The 23,383-nt window shown below is 37.7% G+C and overlaps 1 protein-coding gene across 2 annotated transcripts; it reads left to right on the top strand.

Annotated features, from left to right (window-relative positions):
- The first annotated feature begins 295 nt into the window (after positions 1-295).
- DIS3 (DIS3 homolog, exosome endoribonuclease and 3'-5' exoribonuclease) lies at positions 296-22,689 on the top strand. 2 transcript variants are annotated; one of them, XM_049815605.1, is made up of 21 exons: positions 296-547; positions 2,078-2,235; positions 3,579-3,772; positions 3,889-3,962; positions 5,031-5,198; positions 6,130-6,294; positions 7,204-7,317; positions 7,404-7,541; positions 8,633-8,779; positions 9,993-10,109; positions 10,908-11,009; positions 11,670-11,734; positions 11,830-11,914; positions 12,531-12,658; positions 13,130-13,216; positions 14,237-14,393; positions 16,024-16,238; positions 17,342-17,510; positions 17,947-18,105; positions 18,512-18,634; positions 22,375-22,689. In XM_049815605.1, the coding sequence occupies exons 1-21, from the start codon at positions 314-316 to the stop codon at positions 22,462-22,464; spliced, it is 2,889 nt and encodes a 962-aa protein (XP_049671562.1). In that variant the 5' UTR covers positions 296-313; the 3' UTR covers positions 22,465-22,689. The 2 variants fall into 2 exon arrangements, with proteins under 2 accessions (XP_049671562.1, XP_049671563.1); XM_049815606.1 differs by lacking the exon at positions 296-547 and having other exon boundaries at positions 2,144-2,235; positions 3,396-3,772.
- The last annotated feature ends 694 nt before the right edge of the window (positions 22,690-23,383 follow it).

Consider the following 23,383-nt stretch of genomic DNA (forward strand, 5'->3'; position numbering starts at 1 on the left):
GGGCCCGCGCAGCGCCGAGTGCCGCAGCCCCCGCGGCCCGCCAAGCAGCTTACCGGCGAGCGGCGGCGGCGGCGGCGGGCCCGGTGGCGCGTGCGCGCCCTTCCGCCTTCCCTCAGGGCGGCGGAGGCGGGGCCGCGCCAGAGCCGTCACCAGGGCGACCGGGCTGCCGCCGCGCGCCGCTTCCCGCGCTCTGCCGCGCGGCACGATGGGAAGCGGAGCTCCCCCCTCCCCTCCTCCTCGCCTTCCCCCCCCCCCCCCCCCCCCCCGCGGTGCGTGCCGGGATAGGCGGCGAGGCTGCCGCGCCGCGCGCGCCATGCTGACCTCGCGGACCTTCCTGAAGCGCACGCGGGCGGGCGCGGTGGTGAAGGTGGTGCGCGAGCACTACCTGCGCGAGGACATCCCCTGCGGCGCCGCCGCCTGCCGCCTCTGCCCCCCCCGCCCCGCCGGCGCCGGCCGCGGCCTCGAGGCGCAGCCCAGCGGCGCCGCCAGCAGCCTCTGCCCCGGGCCGCACTACCTGCTGCCCGACACCAACCTCCTCCTCCACCAGGTGAGCGGGCCCCCCCCCGTGCTGCGGGAGGGGGCGGGCGGGCGGGCGCCGGCGGCCGCCTCGGCCGAGCCGCCGAGGAGGGCGGGAGGCAGGGAGGGAAGGGCCCGCCGCCTGCCTCCCCGCTCTGGGCCCGGCCGGGCTCCCCGCGCGGCCCGCAGCCCTGCGCCAGCCTCCGCTGAACCGGCGCGGGGCTGACTGCGCCCGCGCCCTTCCGAGCGGGGCTCGGGCGTCGCTCCTGGCCCGGCGCGTTCGGCAGCGCTGTCCGGGGCCCGTGCCGGCCCGGCGGTACCTCCCCGGGGATGCCGGCGTGCGGAGTCTGTGCGCTCCCTGCCAGCTGCCGGGGTAGGCCTTCGGCATCGCCGAGGCCAGCCCGGTTTCAGACTACGCTCCGCCTTTGTGTTTTGGTGCCCGAACGGTGGGAGTAAGGGACAGCCTTTCTTCGTTGAGCTGTTGCGGTCTGATACGGGTGTGGAAAGGCAGGCAAGGAGAGCGCATAGACGCTGAAGCAGCAGCCGGCGTCTTCAGGTGGTCGCCGAATTTTCCTGTCAGCCTGAATTTTCCTAAATACCCATCCTCTTTGTCAGAGACTGTCGCAGGCCTAGGTTCTCTCTAGCGCGATGAACACGGCTCTGAATCTTTTAGGTCATCCAGACATCAGATGCAGAGAAGCTTGGTCTGGCATTGCTTTTAATTCTTTTAGCCGTGCCCTGTAGAGCCTTACTGATGCCTCTTTTTGGAGGTGGGTTTGCACCGTTCCTTGCCACAAGCTTAGGAAATTAAGCTCACCTTTTTTACGTGACAGGTGCGTGGCGTTTTGGTGTACATTTGTCTCTCCTGCACACCACAGCTGTCAGGAGTTGGCAAAGAAAAGTGCTGCAAATTTTTTAACAAATTTCCTCAAAAAAAAAGGATCTTTGGAAAGGTGAAGAGCAGCTAACAGAATTCCAGTTGATTTGAATCGGCAGAAATTAAAATTGCAGCGCAACAGTGGGATTGGTTTTAGAGAACTTGAGCCTACATGTGCACAGGCATGTCCGTGTTAGCTGTGTAACAAGTGGTCAGGTACTACTTCATGGTTTGCATTGCTCACAAAGACATGTGGCAGACAGCCTTTAAATTATGTTGGATTACCGTCAGATTGTGCATAGAAGTATTTTGTTTACAAAGATTATAATTTACAAGAACCCATCTTATGTAAATAAAATTTCTAGCGTACTCCTGGCCTTAAATTTGGTTGGAGTCCTGCATACTTTGGGGCTGGATTTGGTGGCAGTCAGAATAAGTCCTTATCTTCACTCCAGCAAAATTCAGGTCACAAAGAGGCTGGAAAATCCTATTTGAACTTTTTGCTCACAAGCAGGAGGAAGCAGCTTAATATACTGTTCAGTTTCCCAATGGTGAGGGAAAAAGGGAGAAGTAGTGCACCTCATTATCCATGTTAGCTTTTTACGTATTAATCAAACAAATATTTCAAGTCCTGTTGTTGGATAGAATTAAACAATTTTGATTCGCTTTCATTTTGTTCCTCAGATTGATATACTTGAAGATCCTGTTATTAAGAATGTCATTGTGCTACAGACGGTCTTACAAGAAGTCAGGAATCGGAGTGCACCAGTATACAAGCGAATTAGGGATGTGATTCAAAACCCTGAAAAACATTTCTATTCTTTCACCAATGAACATCATAGGTAAGGTGTGGAACACGGTATAACAAAGTGTTGTCGTTTAACCCCAGCCAGCAACTAAGCACCACACAGCCACTCACTCACTCCCCCCCACCCAGTGGGATAGGGGAGAGAATCGGGAAAAGAAGTAAAACTCATGGGTTGAGATAAAAATGGTTTAATAGAGCAGAAAAGAAGAAACTAATAGTGATAATGATAACACTAATAAAATGGCAATAGTAATAATTGAAAGGATTGGAATATACAAGTGATGCACAATGCAGTTGTTCACCACCCACTGACTGACGCCCAGTTAGTCCCTGAGCGGCGATCCCCCTCCACTCCCCCCAGTTTATAGACTGGACATGACATCACATGGTATGGAATACCCCTCTGGCCACTTTGGGTCAGCTGTCCCAGCTGTGTCCCCTCCCAACTTCTTGTGTCCCTCCAGCCTTCTTGCTGGCTGGGCATGAGAAGCTGAAAAATCCTTGACTTTAGTCTAAACGTTACTTAGCAACAACTGAGAACATCAGTGTTATCAACATTCTTCTTATACCAAACTCAAAAACATAGCACTATACCAGCTACTAGGAAGACAATTGACTCTATGCCAGCTGAAACCAGGACACAAAGTTGTAGTGATGCCCAGTAAAAGTAGTGGGGAAACAGAACTAGGACATGTGAACTAGGTTAAAAAAAAATAGATTGGAGTGCATAGAACTGTATACTTTTAAGGAATCCTATTGGATTCCTATTGCATGTTCCAGGAGCTTTTCTGGTTTATAATTAGTATAAGAATAGATATATTATGAAAAGGTGATTAGAATATTGAGTAAAGTTTACAGACAAGACTGTTAACTTGAGCAATGGAATAATGCTTTTCCATTTTAGTGTCCCTTTTAAATATACTCCCAATGCTTTGTTAATATTGCCAGGACAGTCTATAGCAAAATTCAAAAACCTGTTAGTCAGTTAGTGACAGAAAGCTTTAAGAAATGAAGATGCAATTAATTTGCCTTTATTTGTGCTCACAAGTAATTTCCAATACTGCAGTATTGTACTTCTGGCTGTTTTGAATGCATAGTTCTAGCATCTTGAATGCAGTCCTCTTCAATCGGCAGTGAGAAGGTTGTATTAGAAATTAACACTTCCTCTTTTTCTTTACCCTTCTGTCTCCTCAGCCTTCAGTGGCCTATAGAGTGTCACACATACTATAAAAATTGGTACAGCAGTAATTCTTTTGGCCTCACAGTCTTGATCTTGTTTGTCTGAAAAATTTTTTTAAGTATGGATAAGTGTTGGGATTTGTTTTGTTCCCCCTCCCCCCCCCCCCCTTTTTTTTTTTTTTTTTTTAATTTATGTAGAGAAACATACATACAGCAAGAGCAAGGAGAATCTTCTAATGACCGCAATGACAGAGCCATTCGGGTAGCAGTAAAATGGTACAGTGAACACTTGAAGAAAATAGAGGATGAGGAGAAGATTCAAGTTATCTTTTTAACAAATGACAGAACTAATAAAGAGAAAGCTCTAGAGGAAGGGATAACTGCTTATACATGTAAGTGAAGTGGCATGTATGTTTAATTTATTGCTCAGATAAACAATCTCAGCAGTCTTTTCATACCTAAATCCAGTGCATCTCTTGCATAAATATTTATGTGTGTGCTTTTGTAGGTGAGGAGTATATAAAAAGCTTGATAGCTAATCCTGATCTTGTAGATCGTCTTGCTTGTGTATCTGATGAAGGGGTATGTTTTTATTTTCTTCTTATAAAATAATCTAATCACAAATGGTTTGCAGTATATTATTGGACACCATATGTCAGGCTATAAGCATCAGTTCAGAATATGAGGACTCTGGACTTCACTACCGTTTTGGCAATACAACTTTTTGACAACTGAAAAGAAAAAAGTAAATATTGCAGCTGGTTTTACGGCTACTTATATGCATATTAGTAGGTATCTAGTTATTTGTAAAAAGCCAGTTGCTTTAGATAATTGATATGAAGATGAGAATAATAAGTTGGTTCAAGATAGTGTATAAATATTAGCAATAATGGAAACAAAATGAAAACTACAAAAGTGTGTATTGCAGACCATTTAGATCTTTGTTTTGTGTCTACTGTTTGAAAGTTTATGTTTAAAACTTATTACTGATTACAAGTGTTTTCTATCAAAAGCTCTGATTTTTGTGGTCAGTGTTTATCAGAATCAAGGCCAAAAAATGGGAAGGTTAATTTCATCAGTTAGTTCTAACAGAATGGAATGGGACATGCAAGAGTGGGAAGAAAGTGGAGGGCTCAGATGATCTTTTCAGCAGTTAGCTGTAGTTCATTCATTCAGCTGTAATGAATTGTCTGACTGCTCCAAACTTTAGTCACAGTAATGTGTTTTCATGTTTCATGTAGCTTACAGTATATGCTTTCACTGTGTGCCATACTCTTTACTATGCAGTACTATGCTAATATTTTCTTCACTGTGTGTGTTCAGTCAGTATGTCCAAATCAACATAAAAGTGTATGTCTTTTGTGCAGTGTCTTTTTAAGTAACTGCAGGCAAACAGAAAAGGAGGAGTTCCTAGAATTGCCATGTTTCTATGTTCTTTATGCTTTTTATGCTTCATTAGAAAAATTGCTGCTTAATAGTAGTTTTTCATTATTATGATACTCTATACCTACACATAGTCAGGATTTTGGAGTTTGTTAGCTTGAATGTCATGTTCCTGAGCTCAGTTTTGGAATAATGAATACAGAAGTATGAACATTTCATCCCTTTTTTTTTTCTTTTTTTCTTTTTCTTTTTTTTTTTTTGTAATAGAAAGAAATAGAAAGTGGAAAAATAATTTTCCCAGAACATATTCCTCTTAGCAAATTGCAGCAAGGAATAAAATCTGGTGTTTACCTTCAAGGAACTTACAGGGCAAGCAGAGATAATTATCTTGAAGCTACTGTTTGGGTTCATGGAGATGCTGAAGAAAACAAAGAGGTAAGTTTTTCATTTTTGTCTTCATGGTGTGAACTTTAACTAACCTCAGTAATGACTTAAAGTGTAATTCTTTCATGGTGACATATGTTAAAATGGAGCATTATAGTATTTTTTCCTCTCCTGTGTTTCTCTTGACTTTTTTCTTTTTTTTCATTTGTTTGTTTATGTAGATATAGACTACTGAAATGTTGACTATGCTTTTTTTGAAAAAGGAATGTGTTTAAAATTATACTTTGTGTTTTGATAAAGTATTTGATAAAATGAAGCTGAATCCTAGTTGTTGATAGTTTTTCAGTTGACTAAAATATAGCCCCCCCCGTTTTATTTTTAATTAGTTTGAAGTATATGGTGAAAGACAGAGAAACAAGTTTGTAGGAGGATTTGCAGAAAAACTGTGGTGAGCCCTTCTGGGGCTCTCTTACTCTATTTCCCGTGCTATTTTCAAGCCGGTGCTGAGTTGATGGGCTCTTCCCCTCTGAGCAGTTAACCCACCTGTCTGCCTACTGCATTCTCTGTTGGCACAGTTGTATAGACACTGTTTCCAAGCAGCAGCAGTTGCCTCCTCCCTCCCTATTTGTGGTGGCTGGAGGTGCTTCTCTGGCTCTCCATTTCTTTTATTCCTGTTTCCTGGTAGTATCAGGAGTCCCCTAGCCTGCAAGAATAGACAGATTATCTGATTTTTTTTAAAAAAAAAAAGTCGGGGGAAAACAAAATATTTTTTTTATAGAGGCAATTGGAATCCTGAAAATATCATCAGTACTGAAAAGAACCTAGGCAGAGGAAAAAATGCATCGCAAACATGCCTTAAAGTGTTTTAGAGCGCAGAGCCTGTTATGCATATATACTCTTCTGTTATACTGCTTTGATTTGGGTCTTCTGTTGCTGTCATCATGAATATTTGCATTTTCATTTTGTTTCCTAAAAAATCCAGATAATTATACAGGGGTTGAAACATTTAAACCGAGCAGTTCATGAAGATATTGTAGCTGTGGAGCTGTTGGCAAAAGATGAATGGGTGGCACTGTCCTCAGTGATCTTGCAAGATGATGGCGAGAATGAAGATGACATTGAAAATGAAGAGGAGAAAGAAAACATTGTATGATATAAATAATTTTTTACATAACTCTTATGTTGAGAGAGATGAAATCTGCAGTACTCTGACAGTTAGGCTTTAGATTTATACGTCTTTTTTATACTGACTCCTAAAAGCTATTGTGAATTCAGAAATTATAAAACTTTAATTGTAGTCCTACAGTTGCATTAAATACATGATTATGTATAAAATGGGTAATTAAACCCAATCAGAAATTCCCACATTAGTTCGTTAAACTTGATAAATCCAAAATTTACTGAGTGTTCAGGTAATAATGCAAAGCTATCTACTGATGTGCAGATTAGGATTTGCTAGAATAGGAGCAGGTGTTGTATCATGATGACAGTCTGCTTTTATAGGCAATGCATACATTTGGAACGAGTTGTAAAATATTCTTTAGCTTGCCGTAAGTCCGCTTAATGTGTGTGCAGTGCTCACGCATGTCCACCCTGTCCAACAAATATTTTAATTTCTTTATAAACATGATCTTCCCACTAAATTCCATGGGAATTTTTTTAATTATTGTGTTCAGAATTACTGCAGAATTTTCAAGCAATGTAAAAGGACTCCTGAAAAATACAATAGTAGGTTGGAAAAGAAAAGGAACATATTTGTGTAGTAAGCAGAGACAGTGGAAGAAGATAGCATTTCTTCAGAGCTGTCTTCTGCTGGTTTTGTTTTTCGGAAACAATGTCCATTTAAAAAAAAAATAAGCCAACAAAGTAGTCATGTCACATACTAAAAATATTGTGTCATGCAAAGCACAGGGAGGCATAGTTCTGCTTGTGAAGTCATAATAGAATTTATGGCGTTATAGTGACACTTAAGTTGTTACCACCAAGGTTTGAGATATATGCTGCAGTCAGGCATGTTACTCCAAGTTTTATTTTTAACCCCTATGTTTTCTACCAGCTGAAGACTTCTGTTAACAAGGACATGCTGAGACCTACAGGGAAAGTAGTGGGCATAATAAAACGAAACTGGCGACCATTCTGTGGCATGCTTTCCAAATCACAGATCAAAGAGGTAGGGAAATAATCAAGTTATTGTAAGTGCAGATTTTTTTTTTCTTTAATTAGAAATTATTTGTTCCCTTTTTTGGATGTTAATAGGCACGGCGCCATTTGTTTACACCAGCTGATCGCAGAATTCCTCGCATTCGAATAGAAACAAGACAAGCAGATACATTGGAAGGACAAAGAATAATTGTTGCCATTGACGGTTGGCCCAGGAATTCCAGGTATCCTAATGTAAGTTTAAGTGTTTTCTTCTGAACTTTTAACTATCTGATTTTTGTGTTTATTAGCTAAGATGTTTATTATTAGCTGCAATGCTGAGTAACTTCAAAAAGTGTCGATGTGAATTTTAAGTTCCTTGAGTGCCATTCTTTGATGGTGCAAATTAAGGAAGTCTCTAAATGATTTAGTTTACTCTTATCACCAAAAAAGCAGGTATGCGTTATCATACTTAAAAACTTGGTCCTTAAGTTCTGCAGTGAACATACATGTGCTAATTAAGGTGCTTTACTGAGACTAACTAGGGACCGCCTTTTTTTAGTCTGGGTTCCTAGGAATGTGAACCTTTCGCTGTGCCTTTGCACACACTGATCACCATACTGGCAAGTATTTTTAAACACATTGGCCAAATTCAGTCAAACTGCTAGTCGGGCAGAGTTACAGGTAATTAAGTTCTTAAAAGTTCTTTGTAAATATAGAGGAGGATGTAAGAGAAATTGAGGACACTTGTTTAAATTTGTGTTGAACATCAGGTTTTGAGGAGGCTTCTGCTGGCTTGTGTAGGAATGCATAGCTTATAATGAACGAGAGCACAGCTGTCTCATGCATGTTTAGAGAAATGAAGGAAGCTTGGAAAATGTATGGAAGGAGTGTTAAAGACACCATAACTGCAGAGGGTGAGATGCATGGGGAAGGAAGTAGATTTTAATGTATTTGGGAGTGGGATGTGTGGCACAACACAAACTCATAGAGAAATTAGACCTTATTAGTTTCACTGCTTATACAGAAATGTTTTTTCTTTTCTGCAAAACTGAATTGCCATGTTTACAATTTTTGCGGTCTTAAATGTGGAGAATTATTGCCATTCTAGGAAAAGAGGGGGAAGTACAAAGTTCAGACTTACTGAATCAATTAAACGGTTGAAATTATATTTCTCTCTTAAAGACGAGAAAGTTAACTGAAGAAGGAAAGATTACTCCTTCCGTGTAGTTTAATATACTAATAACCTCTGAGATAATGGTCTCATACCTATTTTTGAGCAAACAATATTGCCTGATGTGCATGTGTGTACGTATATATTTGAATGTATGTATATTGTTTCTCAGGGTCATTTTGTAAAGAACTTGGGGAGTGCTGGAGATAAAGAGACTGAGACAGAAGTTCTTCTGCTTGAACATGATGTCCCTCATCAGCCCTTTTCCCAGGGTGTCCTTAGTTTCCTACCAAAAATGCCATGGAGCATTACAGAACAGGTAATAACTTTTAAATTATTGTAATAATTACTGTGCCATCTCCTTCAGATCAAACTGTGACGTTCTTGGATATCCCAGTGCACCAAAAATAGAGGAGAAATGTTGTCCAAAACCAGCCAGATTTCCTATGGAAACAAGGCCTCTGCAAGTTTTTGGATTTTGGCTAAAACTGTATTTGTTAGTGATAGATATTTTAAGATAAAAAACATATTACAGATGTCATTAAAAAATAATAATATAAAAAAAGGGTTTTTTGCAAAGGAGAGAGACTACAATTCAAATAATTGTAAGATCATCCCTAAGAGTTTTTCATCTTCCTAAATAGCTTTGTAACCAAATGTGGCAGCCAGTGTCATGCCTAAAATCATCTGAGGAGAGGAGACTTTAATATATCCTGCTATAATCCAGTAAAGTAATTAGAGAAAAAGAAATCGATGTTTGCAGAATTGCTCATTTTAAACGCTGTTAGTGAACTCCAGGTTCCCCCCAGTAGCATAAAGATGGGAAATAGTTGGTTTAGAATGTATGGAAAAATGTCATCAGGGAACAATTTGAACATGATATGGGTTTTTTTGTGTGTATTCAGTATTTTAATTTCTTTGAGGTGGGTTACTTTTATTATAATTTATTACCTGCTCCTATTTTTTGAACGTGGAGACTGAAGGAGGGATCTTTGTGTAAATTAGCTGTCTAAAAGTTAGTTGTCTGGTCGAAGATACCTATCTGAGATCTTTTTGTAGCAATCATGCAAAGGTAGATACTTCCAAAGTGTGCAGTTCTTTCAACTGTCTAGACATCTAAGCCTTAGAAAGCTGAAGTTGGTTGAGAACAGTCATATCCTAAACAATTTGTCCTGCTGGACATCAGTCATAATTTCACTTAAAAAAGACTTGATTCCTGGCTCTGCTAATTCTGAGATCATGAAAAGCTTGTGGTTTTGCTCTGTTTCTGTTCCTGTTTGCTGTAAAACAGAAAAATTCTCAGTACTTCATCATCATCTTAGTTTTTTTGTTACTGTAGTTTCTGCATATCTGTTTTGATCTTATAAATAAATATTACTGTAAATCTTGTCCTAAAACAAAACAAAAAAGCACTCTGAAAATATTTGGTTGCTTTGGAAAATGTTATGCAAAGTGCCTTTCTCAAATGATCATTTTTATTTTGATATGGAAGATGTTCTTGAAAATTACTTCTTTTTTTTCTCCCCCCCCAGGATATGAAATACAGGGAGGACTTAAGGCATCTGTGTGTTTGTAGTGTTGATCCTCCTGGCTGTACGGATATTGATGATGCATTACATTGTAGAGAAGTAGAAAATGGAAATATAGAGGTATTTTTTCTTTTTTTAAATGAAGCCAATTATTATTTTATTTATTTACTACTTCCTTTATTTTACAATCAGTGCGGTAGTGGTAATAGTAAATGACATGAGCAAAGCTCTAGATCTGTTGTAAAAGAAATTAGTGGTGTTCACACAACTGCGAGATGGTAATAAAGAAGAGAGTTGATTTGCATTACACCAGTGTCAGAGTGGGAATTTAATGTTTTCTAAAGTCACCCTGCTTTCTGCTCATTTGGCATGGGAAATTAATATATAATTTATTTACTGCTTTAGCTAAGTGTAAACATGGCTATCTACAGCTAGATAAGGAACTTCCAGTAGAAAAAGCAAAGCTACTTCTGTAGCTACAGGCTTAACACCAGTTCTCTACCCCCTTTATCTGATTTAGTCAGGTTTTCTTTGTTAAAAATTAATTTGTAATTGTAATAGCAGAGTGTGCCAAAATGGAAGGTCTAGCAAACAGAAAAACAAAAACAAATTTGCAGTGAACCTTGAAGAAAACGAAAGAGGTTATTTGAGGCCCCAGGCAAGAAGAGTTGCATTGGTAATGAACATAACTTTCCACTAAATGTAGGCATGCCCTTATTTTGCATAATTGCTGCAACTCTTCATTTTTTTTAATATCAGTAAGATAGGTTTTAACTATTTCTATTACTAAATGTAGGAGCTGCTGAAGGGAACTGGGAATGGGTAAATTGGGTTGTAAATAAAAACTTTAGAAAGTTTCTTTCATGTTGAGAACTATTTCTCTTTTGTAAGATGTGTAATGTGGTGCTTGTTTTTTAGGTTGGTGTACATATTGCAGATGTCAGTCATTTTATTCGCCCAGGAAATGCTTTGGATGAGGAGTCGGCAAAAAGAGGAACAACAGTCTATCTGTGTGAAAAAGTAATTGTTTTCTATATAAAAAGCTTTTTATACAATTAAGTGGTTGGATTTTTCGTTGCTTACCTCTTTTAATTCTCGGGAGTAGAGACATCTCTAAACTAAGGAAAAAAAATGTAGACTCCTTTGGGCTGCATTTAGTTTGCCTCAGATTATCAAAATGAAGGTGCTTTCTGTCATTCAGTCTGGACAGCAAGAGGGAGAATTTTTTCATTTTAAATCCATTATCTCTAGAATATCCCTTTTAACTCCTGTTTGAAGCATTAATAACATGTAGTTCTGAAACTGGACTACTGTTTTAATACCAAACTGAAATTGCCAAAGTGGCCTGGTTTTGCCTTTTCCATTGTTTTTTCTTGAGATAGCTAAATCTCTATTGTTTCCTATGATTTGTATTCATTACAACTGTACACTTAGTCCTGTTTATTTTAACTTATTTCACACAGACCACAGTTTCTTTTCAGAAATAACTGTTACTGAAAAGCTGATAATTAAAATGGATCTTGGAATGACTTTCCTCTGAAGTAGCTTACTATTCTTTCAGAAATCTGAGCTTTCTTAGCAAAAAAATAATTCTTATTTCTAAGCTTTTAGTATATTAAAAATCAGGAAATTAAAATACATACTTTTAACTAATCATTATTTTTATTCTTTACTTTGCAGAGGATTGATATGGTTCCAGAGTTACTTAGTTCAAATTTATGCTCCCTGAGATCTAATGTGGACAGGTATATGTATATGGTCCATACTTTGATCCTGATAAGACACTCTGGATGTTTATATGTGGATTTTAACACATTTTCTCCCCTTCTCCCTCTCATAGGCTTGCATTTTCATGTATATGGGAGATGAACCATAAGGCTGAAATTCTAAAAACCAGATTTACGAAGAGTATTATTAATTCCAAGGTTAGTCACATATATATTATACTTCTGAAAAAAAACTGGACACCTTTTTATAAAAACAGTGATCAACAGACTTTATGATAATAAAGTTTTCTTCTGTTTATTGATTTATATTTTCTTAGAATTAGAAAATCATGCTTAAATCCTAAAAATAAAGATGATGTTTGATTCTGCCCTGTTCTTTTAAATCTTTAAGGCTGCGATGTTTTTTGTGCGGTTACTTTGTTAGGATATTTCATTTTAAAGGTATAAATGTATTGATACATACATGGTTACTATGTACCAGCTAGTCATCATTTTCAGTTAAATTCAGTGGACTCTGTAGGTGTTTAACATATTTCTGAAAATTAGACTTCTAATGTATAAAATACATCTGTGATCAGCATAAAAAAATACTGTAAATGCCTGGTATTTCTTAATATCTTGCATAGATCTGTCCTGTTTTGTCCATTGTTCTTTGAGAATGACATGCATTTAGGTGTTGACTGTAAAGTTTTGTATTATTGTGAACCAACTTTGGCAGCAAACTTCAGTTTCTGCAAGGCAGAATTATGTTTTTCTTTTCAGTAGTCAATTATGTATCATATGTCTTTTTTTTTTTTTTTTTAACATCTTCAAGGCTTCTCTTACATATGCTGAAGCACAGATGAGAATTGATTCAACAACTATGAATGATGATATTACTACCAGCCTACGTGGACTAAACAAATTAGCAAAAATTCTGAAGAAGAAAAGAATTGATAATGGGTAAACTGTGCAGTGCCCCGGTTTTATTCCTCCCCCCCCCCCCCCACTTTTTTTTTTCCTGGCTATTTTTTGCTGTCAGACTGTATAATGGTCCTCTGTGTCCATTTTTCCAGTGAAGATCTTTTGAAAGAGAGTGTTTTGCCATTTCAATTTGCATAAAAATGCCTGTCTTCATTTCCCCAAAAGTACAAACTTGGAATGTTAACATTTTCTTCACAAGATCAATCAATATGGATGGTCATTATAAAAACACAACCAGAGGAGTAGCATTTGAAATTTTAGGACCACTCTTTATGTGTGTTAGCATCATAATTTCTGCTAATTTGAACATTGATTTCACAATTTTAGTTTTAATTTCTGCTAATTTTAAGTTACAGTTTCATGATAAACCCAGATGCTGTGTACAGAGTTGCAACTCAAGTGCTATGTCTGCTTTACTATAGTTCGTTAATACCACTTACTGTCTTCCAGAGCCTTGACACTTTCCTCACCAGAAGTTCGTTTCCACATGGACAGTGAAACTCATGATCCTATTGATCTACAGACTAAGGAGCTCAAGTATGCCTTTTCTTTTCCTCAGTTAGTTCGGGGCAGGGATGGAATTAAAGGCATGTTTTAAGTAGCAACATTTACTTAATAGTATACAAAGTTCCTATAATATTGCGGGACAGTCATAGAATGATTTGTGTTGGAAGGGAGCTTTAAAGATTATCTAGTCCAAAGCTGCTTGCCATGGACGGGGATATCTTTCACTAGACCAGGTTGCTCAAAGCCCTGTCCAACCTTGAACACTTCCAATGATGGGGCATCTGCAACTTCTCTGGGCAAGCTGATCCTAGAAAAGAGAATTCCTCTGTATTTTACTGTGCTATTTATGAAGCAAGTTTTGAACTGTATGCTTCATATATGAACTTAAGTCTTTATTATTGATTTAATGGAGCACTAAGGTTCAAACTTTCTCTATCCCACTGACTTCTCTGTGATGCTTTCCTATTGGTATTAACAAAGGAGAGAAAGTAGAACTTGGAGTTACGGATTGCTGAAATGCAGGTTAAGAACAACAGAGCAGTTATTGCACATGTGCAGAGCGATAGAGAAAATCTTACTGAGTTCTAGGAATGGAGCTACTGATTTAATTTCTGAAGCTAGGTACTTGCTTTCTCTCACACTACTACTGAATTTCTGTGCTAAAATCTACACTTAGCTATGTATACTGTCACGGCATTGGTGTGCAAACATGGTGCTTTCAAAGTTCATATGCATATTTGAACAGTACTCTTAGGAAGAAATCAAGAGGCTTATCTGTTGGTCTTTTTGGAGAGTTAAAGAGCATTTTTCTTTAATTCATTATTTTAGAATATTTTAGGGTTTTTCTTTTATATCTGACTCATTATTTGAAACTTAGTAAATAATCGTTATGTTTTTAGTCTTTGAAATGTTTGCCTAATTGTGTAAATGTTCAAAGCCACTAGTTACTGTTATATAATATTATTAGGATATTGGAGTGTTTCTTCATTAGGCACTCAAACCAAATACATAATTTAATGCTTTTCTAACAGTTTTATTTTATGTTGATAGAGAAACAAACTCCATGGTTGAAGAGTTCATGTTGCTTGCCAATGTCTCTGTAGCACAAAAAATCTACGAAGAGTTCCCGGAGTTTGCTTTACTCCGGAAGCATCCTGCTCCTCCCCCATCAAATTATGACATCCTTGTGAAGGCAGCAAAGTCCAAGGCAAGTTTTTACCATGCTAATTAAGTCAATTAATTATAAAAAGTTGTGTTTTCTCTCTGATTGGCCACTTACCCAAGAATAAGGGTTGGAAAGCAGTATTTTGACAAGTGTGTCAGCTACACTTTGAAATTGCTGGTACCTGCAGCAAGATACCTGTACCGCTAGAGGAAAGGAAGAATCTTGTGCTTTTAAAAAACCCTTTCATGGGTAAAGCAAGCAAATCACTCTAAGTCTTCTGTATTGTAACTCTTGTGTGCTGTAAATGTTTCTCTTCTCCAAGCCACGTGTGATTTTTTTGAGCCAGTTTTTGGCTTCGGATGACATACATCATTCATGTATTTAAAAATTGGCCAGTCACATCAAATAACGTGTCTCAAAGTCAGGAAGTAAGAAAGTGTGTTCATATGTGTTCATAGTTTCCATCCTCTCCTCAGATTAGTTAGAGGTTAATTTAGCCTGAAACAAGTCTGATTGAATTAACAAGTCTGAACTGAAAAATGTTTTTTCCAGTTTCAGGACCTTTTATTTAAAGGTTGTGGGCCCCCTTGGAACTAAATTTTTAAAGTTAAATTTTAGACATTGTGATATGCACTCATATTTCCTTTCCCTTCAACTCTTCCCACTTTTTTTTTTCTGTGGGCAAGACAGAAACTCCCAAATTCTGTCAGTGTAAGATTAACAGACGAGCCCAAACCCAACCCATTTCATTTTCCTCTGCTATAAAACTGGAATAATTATAATGATTTCATTTGACCTCTGAAAATTATTTTTAAAGTACCATTTTATTTGGAAAGCTAAATTCCTGTGCATAGACAAAAGCTCCTTTGATAAACCAAAGTGACTTTTTACTACTCTGAAAGAACCATCACAATTAGGTATTAATATGCTATGTTTTTGTTAAACTTTTGTAATAAATATGCAATTATTTTACCATAATACAGACATACTTTGATCTCTAGGTCATAGTTTCTTGTCAGTGGTGTACATGTACATAAAGGAAAGAACATACTGTTTCTTGTGATGAAACTTAGTTGTGTGACTGTAAATTAAAAATGCATTCTTTATTTTCATGCTACCTGAATTTTTATCAGGGAACACTAGCAAACACGGAAAAAAATTAATGTAATACAGTACTAGTTTTATAAATCACTTTTCCAAGTATAAGCTTTAATAGTTTTGTGGAGGAAATACAAGAAGGTTGATTACTGCTTACATTGTGCTTGGATAAGAATCTTTGTGTAGCATAAATACTTCCCCCCCACCCCACCCCCCATATCCCTTCTGATATATTCAATAAAAGGATAGAAAAATGAAACCAAAGGAAATAAAAAAAACTTGTTAATATTAGCATAAAGTGTTCCTTAGTTCTGAATGGATGTCTTTCCTAAATTCCTAGGCTACTGACTTAGTTGCTCATTATTTGCATAGAGCACTAGTAATAATGAGGGATGGATCTGTGCATGGGTGGATTTTTTTCTTTTTTGGGTGATAGTGGTATTCCATTAGGTTATTAGGTGTGATACCTGTGCCAGTTGCTAAGATCAGCATGGATGTAGCTGTTACATTTCTGCTTATGCTCTGTTAATATTTGCTAGTAATACCTGATTTTTTTTTTTCTTCCTCCTTCCAGAATTTGGAAATCAAGACAGATTCAGCAAAGGCTTTAGCTGAATCATTAGACAAAGCTGAATCTCCTGAGTTCCCCTATCTAAATACACTGTTGCGAATTTTGACCACTCGCTGCATGATGCAAGCAGTGTATTTCTGCTCTGGAATGGATAACGATTTTCATCACTATGGTTTAGCCTCACCTATTTATACCCACTTTACCTCACCCATTAGAAGGTACTTTTATTTTATAAAAGTTTCAGAGAACAAAAGAGTTGTTTGTGAAGAAATTCTATTTTAAACTGTGGTGTTGCCCATTTAAAACAAAATACTGTTTCTGTTCAGCTATAGATTTCAATTGAGACAGCAGTGGCTTTACGTGGTGATCCATCTTCATGTAAGCTGCTAGGTCTGCTGTCTGCGACTCCTAAGGTCTAATAAAATTTTTTAAAAAGACTCATAAGAGAAATGCATCCCTAATGCATCTCTCTGGCATAGAAATGCACTTCAGGATCACTTAGCATTGTATAATTCAACCAGAGACTGAGGCAGAGTTTGGTCAGTCATTTTTCAGGTGGGACCTTGTGTTTAAATTTTGAGGAGACTGTATTTTACATATAAAAACATTGCTAATTTGAAACTTGCTACTTTAGCTGTTGCACTGTAATGAAATTGAATATGAGGGTGTTTTTTTCTTTTAACCAAGAAGTATCTAAGTTTTGAGGAAAATAATTGTCAGCATATTTTGCTCCTTAGAAACATTTCAAGTGAAACCTCTTACAGGTGGATTAAAATTCCTATGCATTTGTGTGGATAATTTGTGGAGCTTCTAGGAGTCCTAATAGTAAATTCTAGTTGCTAACGTATGTGTTAAAAAGCTCCTGGCTGAAGTTCTAATTAAAGTTATGTACCGAGAAGTTCAAGTGTGATTATGCTTTGCAGATCAATGGCATTGAAATACCACTCGACACTAAGTTTGTCTAGTTCATGGGAAATGGAAGAGAGAGCGGCTTAAGCTGCCATGGTGAAACATCATTCTTTAGTCCAAAAGTAAAACTTTGTTTCTTCTTTGTAAACATTCAACAATACAGGCTCTGTTGGTAGAATATAGTAAAGAATTTCTCTTAGAAAACAGTACAGTTCATTCTGGCTCTGCAGAGTGTATCTTTGGTCAGCAAAGAGAGTGATCTTGAATTAATACATGGATTTATCAGCAGACCGTCATTATTACAAAGACTTTTTGATCTATAAGATTTATAAAGCCAAAATTATATTCAGGAACTTTTTTTTTAAAAAGTATGTTTTGATATGTCGTTGACCATTTCGTTGCATCTTTGCAGGTATGCTGACATTGTAGTACATCGACTTTTGGCAGTGGCTATAGGAGCAGACACTACTTACCCAGAACTTACAGATAAACATAAACTAGCAGATATGTGTAAAAATCTCAATTACCGACATAAAATGGCTCAGTACGCACAAAGAGCGTCTGTCGCATTCCATACACAGGTAAGAAGTTCTGAGATGTGAGGATCAACTATGGACATTTCATGTTGGCGTTAAAGGAAGGGAGGGAACATTGAGTTGTACTTTGTAGAGCGAAATCAAGCAAGTCTGCAGGAATGATTAAGAATGGGGGCAGCTACTTTGAGGAAAAGCTTCAACATTGCATTGCCGGTCCTGAAAAATTTAGAATAATGGCATCTTGAGGATTCGTTTTACTTTGCATTTTTTATAAATATGATGAATGCTTAATTCTACAGTAATGTTGTAAACATTTAATGGGATTTGTTTTAATCTGCTTTCATTATATGGTGTGTAATTAACATGGAGTATAGATTTGTATTTGACTATTTTTATTTTTTTAAGCCAGTATATTTATAATCCAAAAGAGACTGTTCTAGTGCTTTTTTCTCCTTATTCATGTATTTTACTTTTGTTACAGCTGTTCTTCAAAAGCAAAGGAATAGTGAATGAAGATGCATATATATTATTTGTAAGAAAAAATGCAGTTGTGGTTCTGATTCCCAAGTATGGGTTAGAAGGAACAGTCTTCTTTGAAGAAAAAGGAAAACCAACACCAAGACTGGATTACAACAATGAGGTACGTTTTATAAGGTTTGTTCTTAAATGCCTTTAATTTTTGATTTGGTAAGTGAGCATATTGACTAAAATTTATTCTAGTTGGATTTAGAAGGGTAAGAGAGCCTTTTCTAAATGCAAATTTATTAATCTGTAGAAGTAGAGCCACAATTGTCTTTATAAGTCTAAATAAACAGGTTCTTACAGGAACTGGTTTCTGTAATAGATTCTACTAATACCTAATTATCTGAGTAAATACCACAAAAATGTAAGTAGCACATATTATGACACTCTGAACATTCAGGACAGTAATTTGTGTTCATTTTTATTGACACGTAACTTTAATAACTTCATACAAAAATATTTATTTCTATAAAAACATAAGACATTGTAAGCAGTGAGTATTTATACAAAATTTGAACTTTCAGGTACCGTCACTTACTGTGGAAGACACAACATTACATGTCTTTGATAAAGTTAAAGTGAACATTATGTTAGATGCTTCCAACATCCAACATCAGAAAATTCGGATGGTGTTGGTAGAACCAAAGGTAAGGCACAAAATTTGTGATTCATAGAGTCATATTACCCTTCAGAAATCTTAAAAAATGAGCATATGGTGAAATTGATATTTAGCCGAGAACTAAAAAAATCATTTAGCAACAGATTGTAGCAATTGCTTCATATTTACTCTCAATAAAACACAGGTCTTGCTTTCACTGGCTGTTGAAAAGAATAAAGGGCTCTAAATTAAATTTCCCTTCTGGGCCCATCAGGGATATTTCCACTGATGGGAAAGATGATCATTTGCTGAAGTAATATCTTATGAATTTCATGGTTCTGTAATCAAATCTCCCTTTTGAAAATCTGCCAAAACTCAGTAGGGTCTTCTTTTTGCTCCAGTAAATTACGGTGTAACTGTGATGGGTGGCTCAGAAGGAAATGTATAATTGCTGACTGTAAATGGCAGTCCTTTCTTACAACTTCCACAATATAAAAATTATCTCATGATAATGTTGTAAGAACTGTAATGCCCTAATAACTGTGTCTCTGGTCTTAAGACTTTTCAAGACTAGCTTCTTAGTGCATCTGGGACGCTGGGGTTTTCACCTGGTCTCACACCTCAGGCCTGCTGAGTATTTTGCATGCCATTACAAGATTGTGTACTTTCATTAAGTTACATGTGACTTTTTTGGTAAACAGATGGTTGCAGTAATTGAGTATCTGTAAACATGGAGGAAAAAGAAAACCCCGAGTAACCTTGTTGTTTATGCAGTCAAACATTTATTATTTCTTTTTTTCTGAGAAAACATTTGTTTCCAAACACATGTAAATATTCTGATCTTTGAGCTGTTGTATTAGCTTGAGTTGAAGGCAGTACTCATGATTTCAAAAAGTGGGAGTAAATAGAATTTGTAGTAGAAAGAGAGCTAACATCTTGCTGTGCATTCACATGCTTGTGCTCACCAACCAGTGTTTGTCAGAAGTGCTGTTGTGGGCATAACTCAGGAACACTCCTGTTGGAATGACTCCAGTCCCCAAGGGACATGCTTTGTTCCTTGAAAATAGACACAAAGTAAGGCTAATGCAAGCTGTTATTTGGGTTTTTTTTTTTTCCCTCCCCTTCTCTGCTACTACTTGTACTAATTTCTGTGAAGGTCCTTGGTCTACAACAAAGCCAACACTGTAATTTTAGCTTATCCCTTGATACAGGAATGGCCGTACTGGTTAATCCAAAATAGTTTGTCATCCTAAACATCACTTACTAATCCTCCTTCCTGGTAACGAACAAGTATAGGGGTAAGATGCACATACAGTGATCATTCCGCTTGTGTTCATTCAAAGCTTCCAGCAATTTACAACTTGAATACTGTCTCACCTAGAGATACACATCTTTGTGTTTGGTATATAGAGTTTTGTTCTGTGAATTTGTTCATCACTTCTTTTCCCAGCTTACGCTTCTGACTCCCACAGTATCTTGTAACAGTGAGTTCCACAGCTCAACATGTAAGAAAAAACTACTTAACGTTTCATTTGTGTCAAGCATGGTGCCCAATACTGTTACTTGATGACATACTGTATTTCCTACACTATGAAGAATAGTCTTTTATTCCTATTTACCATTCCCACGCCACTCAATTCTATATACTTCTATTATCCAATATGTTAGCTCCTACTTTTCTGGAAACTTTCTTATCTTTGATCTTCCTCATCACCTTTACGTTTTTGTAGTTCCGTTATATGACTATTATTTTTTTGAGCTGGGAGGAACCAGAAGCACATGCATGATTCTGAATGCGAGGACACCATAGATCCATACAGGATCACATACATACAGAGATCCATACAGGATTTTGTGTGTTGTATGGTGTTATGTGGGAACACTTTGCATTATCTTCCATTCCTTCTAGTACCAAGACCAGTTTTAAGCAATGAGTTTATACACACCAATGGTTGCTAGCTGACAGTTTTACACTTGATTTTAGAACTCTTCAATGGACAGTGTCTAGTCCTGGCACTGTTAGTATTCCTCTTACCCAGTTTGTTCTAAACCTTGTGGGTTTTTTTATTATGGGCATTTGTGACAGTTTTCTTGATGTTGGTCTTAATTTTCTTGAGTGCTTCAAATACACTTTGACCTGTTCTTCATGCCTGTTTTAGACTTCTACCATAATCAAGCTATCCATTGATGGAGAAGCAAGGAAGAATTCCCTACCTCTAACTTACTTAAAATTTTTATTGCTGTTCCTTGGTCTTTTGGGCTTGACCTGTTTATTTTAACTTCATTTTGCACTTATTTTTTCTTCATTTGGACAAGATTTTTACTTCTTAAAGGATGTCCGTTGACTTGTAATATCACTCTACTGACTTTAACTGTTCTCTTGAAAGTCCATTGATAAATGGCATATTCTTACTCTAAGTCTTTTTTAAAATTCCATCTCACCCCTGAAAGCATTTTACCTTTTTGCAACCCCCTTTAATAAAGTCTTCATTAAATTCCTTATTATTGCTCATGTAATGCATTTTAAGGTTTGGGGTTTTTATCCTTCTACCATGGTGATGCCTTCTGAATAAGTACACTGAAAGCAGTATGAGAAGGATGATTCTGTGGGTAACCTCTTAAGCAGGTCCTCAGGCAAGAGTTACTTCTCTCTTTTTATGGGTTCTCTGACTAGTTGCTTCAAGAAACAGGCCTTTATGGCAGCTAGAAACCTGGACTCAGTCTTGAGCCTTCTTGTGATATTTACTCATTGAAGGTAATTTATTGTTACCATGTTACCTGTTTGCACAGCCTCTCCCATACTCCTTAGCATGTCATAATCATTGCCCTCCTAACTAGCTGACCAAAAACATAGCCTTCAGCTTACAGTGGTGGGTTTAATTCCAGCATAGGTACTTTAATAGAATTAAATGGCTCTTCTACTGCCACATGCTGTTGTTGCTTTTACATAATGTATAACCTGGTATCAAAGTTCTAGTGGTCAGCTTCCTTGCATCAAGCTTCTGAAGTGCCTGTTACTTTCCCTAATTGGACATTACAGTTTGCCCATAGACTCAGGTGTGGGGGAACATACATGTGTCTGGTCTTGGTCCAGTTGTTTTATGACCCCTACTTAAATGAACTGTATTTCATCATAGCCTGCTTCACTCTTCTCTGCTTGAATACCACTCATTTCCATATTCTTAAAGAAAGCCTAGCATGCTTCTTGATGACCTCTTTCCGTGAGGACAGGTCACTTGCTATAAGCATACACGCTTTTCTCAATTCTTGTTCGTTGCTTTAGAAAAAGTCCATTTTCCATTTATTTCAAAAGTTTTTCCAGTTTCTACCAAAGCTAAGTGCCTTTTTGCTGTGCAGTGTCCTAAGCCTGACAGGGCCTCTGCTTGACTGGAGCAGCACTGAAGTGGTGATAAACAAAAATTGTTAAGACCCCTTTTCACCTCTCATTCATACCCCCTGCCTTGCGTTCCAAGCATTTGCTAAGGCATGGCAAACAACTGAGAAGGGACCACATATCATCTGGTGCAAAGGAACTCCTGGCAATCTAGTCAGGGAGGTGCTGCTGCTTTTATTTCCCTGCGCATTTTCTAGCTTTTAACTCAGTTGAGTGTTCTACCTGTGATTGTTATATGATGGTGGACCTTCTTTTAGATGACTAGTAACAGGATCTTCTGATATTGATAACAGCATTTGTAAAAGGCCTGTACAAGTAAACTCAAGTTTTATCAGGACATATAAGCTAAAATTGAGTTAAACATGTTCTGACTTCTAATTCTTTTCTTACTGTAGATAGTAGAAAATGATGTGCCTGCAAATCTGTCTACAGAGATAAGCAGCAAGAATGAACCAGAGAAAAAGAAAAAGAAGCTACAAAAATAGTTGGATATAGAAGTCACATGTATTTGTATTTATGTATCTTTTTTTCCCTATGGGCAAAATCCTAGAAACAGATTTTGTTTACTTTTAAATACACATTTTAATAATTTGTAAAACTGTTTTTTTAAAAAACTTTTAATGAATATATATATGCAGAACAGTAGTTTTAAAATAAAACTGTGGACATACTTTGTCTAGTGCGTGAAAATAAATGCTTTGCAAAGTAAAGGAGTAGGTGTAGTTTTTTGGGTTTTGTTTTGGTTTTGGGTTTTTTTTAAAACAGCCTTAAGGCCATTGAAAAGCCTGACAGGAGTGTGTTCTCTTTAGCACCTCAGAACTGAAAGAACTAATTGTGCTTGTTACTGGTCTTAAGTGCTAACTAACAGAATTTACTCTCTAAAGATAAATTCTACAGACTTGTACTTCCTTCTGGGAAAGTTCTCTCTCACACCTGGTGAACTGTGTATATATATGCACATGATACACAGATGGAGAGAGAAACTGTAAAAGTGCATTAAGTCCTTGTCCCAGACATTAAGGCTTATTTAAAATCAGTGCTAGCTTCTGATGAACTGCCTTAAAAAAAAGGATGGAAACCATCAGTTATATTTGTGTTACACAAAAATCCACAAGTCCTGACAAGTTTTGCAGTGATCATTCTAGTTTGTGTTGTCAAGATGCTGATGAGTTAGAATTCTTAGTTAGAATTGTCAAAAAACCCCAAACATTTTGTGCCTTGAACTGCATTGTTACAGTCAAGCTACATTGCCTGGCTGTGTAGTCATAGAGTACATTTTATGTGCTGTGAGGACTGAAGTAATTTTAAGTGTGCTTCTAGACTTGGTGCTGAGCTCCCACCACAGGGACTTTGAGGTGGCTGCTGTTGAATTCCACAGGTTCATTTCAGTAAACCTGCTCCAAC

The sequence above is a fragment of the Accipiter gentilis genome, chromosome 13 (assembly GCF_929443795.1).
Source record: "Accipiter gentilis chromosome 13, bAccGen1.1, whole genome shotgun sequence".
Lineage (NCBI taxonomy): Eukaryota > Metazoa > Chordata > Aves > Accipitriformes > Accipitridae > Astur > Astur gentilis.

Excerpts from the sequence above, each read along its gene's own strand:
- DIS3 (XM_049815605.1), top strand. The coding sequence starts at position 314 with ATGCTGACCTCGCGGACCTTCCTGAAGCGCACGCGGGCGGGCGCGGTG. Across the intron at positions 3,773-3,888 it reads AGGGATAACTGCTTATACAT|GTGAGGAGTATATAAAAAGC; the intron begins GTAAGTGAAGTG and ends GTGCTTTTGTAG. Across the intron at positions 7,318-7,403 it reads CCAAATCACAGATCAAAGAG|GCACGGCGCCATTTGTTTAC; the intron begins GTAGGGAAATAA and ends GGATGTTAATAG.